Source organism: Gavialis gangeticus, unplaced genomic scaffold (genome assembly GCF_001723915.1).
Source record: "Gavialis gangeticus isolate Ggan-Ray unplaced genomic scaffold, GavGan_comp1, whole genome shotgun sequence".
NCBI lineage: Eukaryota > Metazoa > Chordata > Crocodylia > Gavialidae > Gavialis > Gavialis gangeticus.
This window is the reverse complement of record NW_017729000.1, coordinates 4,141,165-4,143,532: the sequence shown is the minus strand read 5'-3', so window position 1 is coordinate 4,143,532 and position 2,368 is coordinate 4,141,165. Positions and strand designations below refer to the sequence as shown.

Here is a 2,368-nt window from a genome sequence, read left to right as displayed (position 1 = left end):
CCAAAACAGACACCATATAAACCTCAACCACCTCATGAGCAACATTGCTGCACATCTGTCTACATGTTACATACATATATTATGCAATTAACTGCTTCATCATGCAATACATTTAGACTGGCCACACATATGAAGTGAGACCAGCCACAAGCACAAAGTAATTAAGACACAGGCTTATGAAAGCACTTGAGCATAGTAGGTGACTGAAAGTCACTTTTGGGAGTCCCACAAGGGTGAAGTACAGTCAAAAAACCCAAAGCTGAATAGATTCAGTCTTCACAGGTTAGTCTAAGCTGCGTAGATTGAACCGATCAGCAAGTGAACAGACATTCACTTTTGATTTTGGAAATGCAGCCACATGCCTGCAGTGGATCAAGCCAGAAGCTGAGGGAGGGGGGCGGTGCTAGAGCACACATCACCGCTCAGCTGGAGCAGACAGCTTGGGCCAAGGCTAGTGCACCCATTCTGGGCGGGGGGTGGCATTGCAGAGGAGGTGCAAAGCATCCTGGGATGCTGGGGGACTGTGAGTTAACTTGAACCTAGAGGGGATCTTGGACAGAAGTTCAGTAAACCAATTTAACCTAAATCAGTTCAGTCTGATACTACATCCATCCAGGTTTATCTTAAATCAGTTTTGGTCATTTTGAAAGTGGTTTATGTGCACTGAACTTCTGTTGCATTACAGATTTGAACCAGTTTCCGATCCCTTATGCTGCTTTATGTATAATGCCTGTCCCTGGCCAGAGTGTATCCTTATACCCTTGAACATGATACACTTTCCATGTTCAGACGCACTGTAAAATAAACAAAATTTCCACAGGTGTCAATGGAAATGTTCCCCTTCTGACGCATCATAGAATAAAAAAGCATCTCCTGCTACAAATAAACACCCTGGTGCTATCTCTCAATCAGCCTGCTTTTCTCCCATCTCTTCTGATGTCTGCAGGATACAGTTTCTTCTCCTTTTTAAATTTTTTCCTTTTTTTTTTTAAACTGAAATGGGATGTCAGAAACCTGGAATCATGACATCACTGGGTGAATCAGACAAGAGGAGCTGACTAGTGGGGGGGGGGAAGCTGTGATTTTAAAACACAAATAATCATCAGTAATGAAAAGAAAGGAAATAACATGCCAGTCTGATGGGATTTTTTTAGCCCTTCTTTTGTCATTGGCTTCTCCTGATTAGACCACCCTATGATATCAGAGAGTGACAGTGGATTGAGAGAGAGAGAGAGAAGGAATGAGAAAAAGGAGGCTGGGGAAGGGTCTATTGGGGCATGTTCTCTCCAGAGTGTGAACCTGTTACCCGTCTCTTTTTTTCAGAGAGCTGATGTTGCTGTTGCACCATTGACCATCACCCTTGTTCGAGAAGAAGTTATTGACTTTTCCAAACCGTTTATGAGCCTAGGCATCTCCATCATGATAAAAAAACCTCAGAAATCCAAACCCGGAGTGTTTTCCTTTCTGGATCCCTTGGCTTATGAGATCTGGATGTGCATCGTCTTTGCCTACATTGGAGTCAGCGTTGTCCTCTTCCTGGTCAGCCGCTTCAGCCCGTATGAGTGGCACACCGAGGAATTTGAAGAAGGGCGCGACCAGCCAGCTGCTGATCAAACTAATGAATTTGGGATATTTAACAGTCTCTGGTTCTCCTTGGGAGCCTTTATGCAGCAAGGATGTGATATTTCACCAAGGTTGGTTGCTCTCCCCACACGAACCCTCCTTCAGCTCCTGCATTTTTAATCCTTTAAGGGCCCCTTTCTTTCCCGAACCATATATTTAGTTTTGTGAGTCACAGTTGTCCATTTAGAAACGGGCCAAAACAAAGAGGATTAACCTATTCATGCACTCTAGAGGTTAATTAAGTCAGACTGCAAGGAATCCATGTAGGTTTTGGTTGTGAAATACAAAACTCTGAGCAAGAAAGATTGCACAAAACCGCCCACCCTGTACCCAGTTTTACTCGCCTTTTGTTTTGTCGTTATTGTTTTCCTTGGAAAAACGACTCAAGAGAGCCATTTCAGCTTTGGCACAATGTAAGCTGACTATAAAGCTGGGTGAAGTGCCAAAGATATAAAGGAGCTGTGTTACAAAAGCTTTCGCAAAGAAGAATTGTTGAGCAAAAGAGATGCAGAATTTGAAGATTCGGTCATCATCCCTACAAATTTTTGCTTTTCCTTTCCATAAATAGCCATCTCTTTTCTATCCAAAAAAAAAAAAGTGAGCCTGCCTTCTTTCAATGGAAGAAATATTGCATAATTGACCCAGCATTTATGTATTTGCTTTTTACCAATATGGCTAATAATACAAAGTCCCCCCCACACACTTTATCTCACTCCTTGTAGTTCAAGGCAAAAAAAAAAAACTA

General features: G+C 42.5%; 1 protein-coding gene across 3 annotated transcripts in view; it reads left to right on the top strand.

Annotated features, from left to right (window-relative positions):
- GRIA1 (glutamate ionotropic receptor AMPA type subunit 1) overlaps positions 1-2,368 on the top strand; it is a 155,579-nt gene that overhangs the window by 110,291 nt on the left and 42,920 nt on the right. For all 3 annotated transcript variants that reach the window (XM_019506103.1, XM_019506102.1, XM_019506104.1), the window contains exon 11: positions 1,324-1,694. In XM_019506103.1, the coding sequence (XP_019361648.1) occupies positions 1,324-1,694 (371 nt within the window). The remainder of the gene's footprint in view (positions 1-1,323; positions 1,695-2,368) is intronic.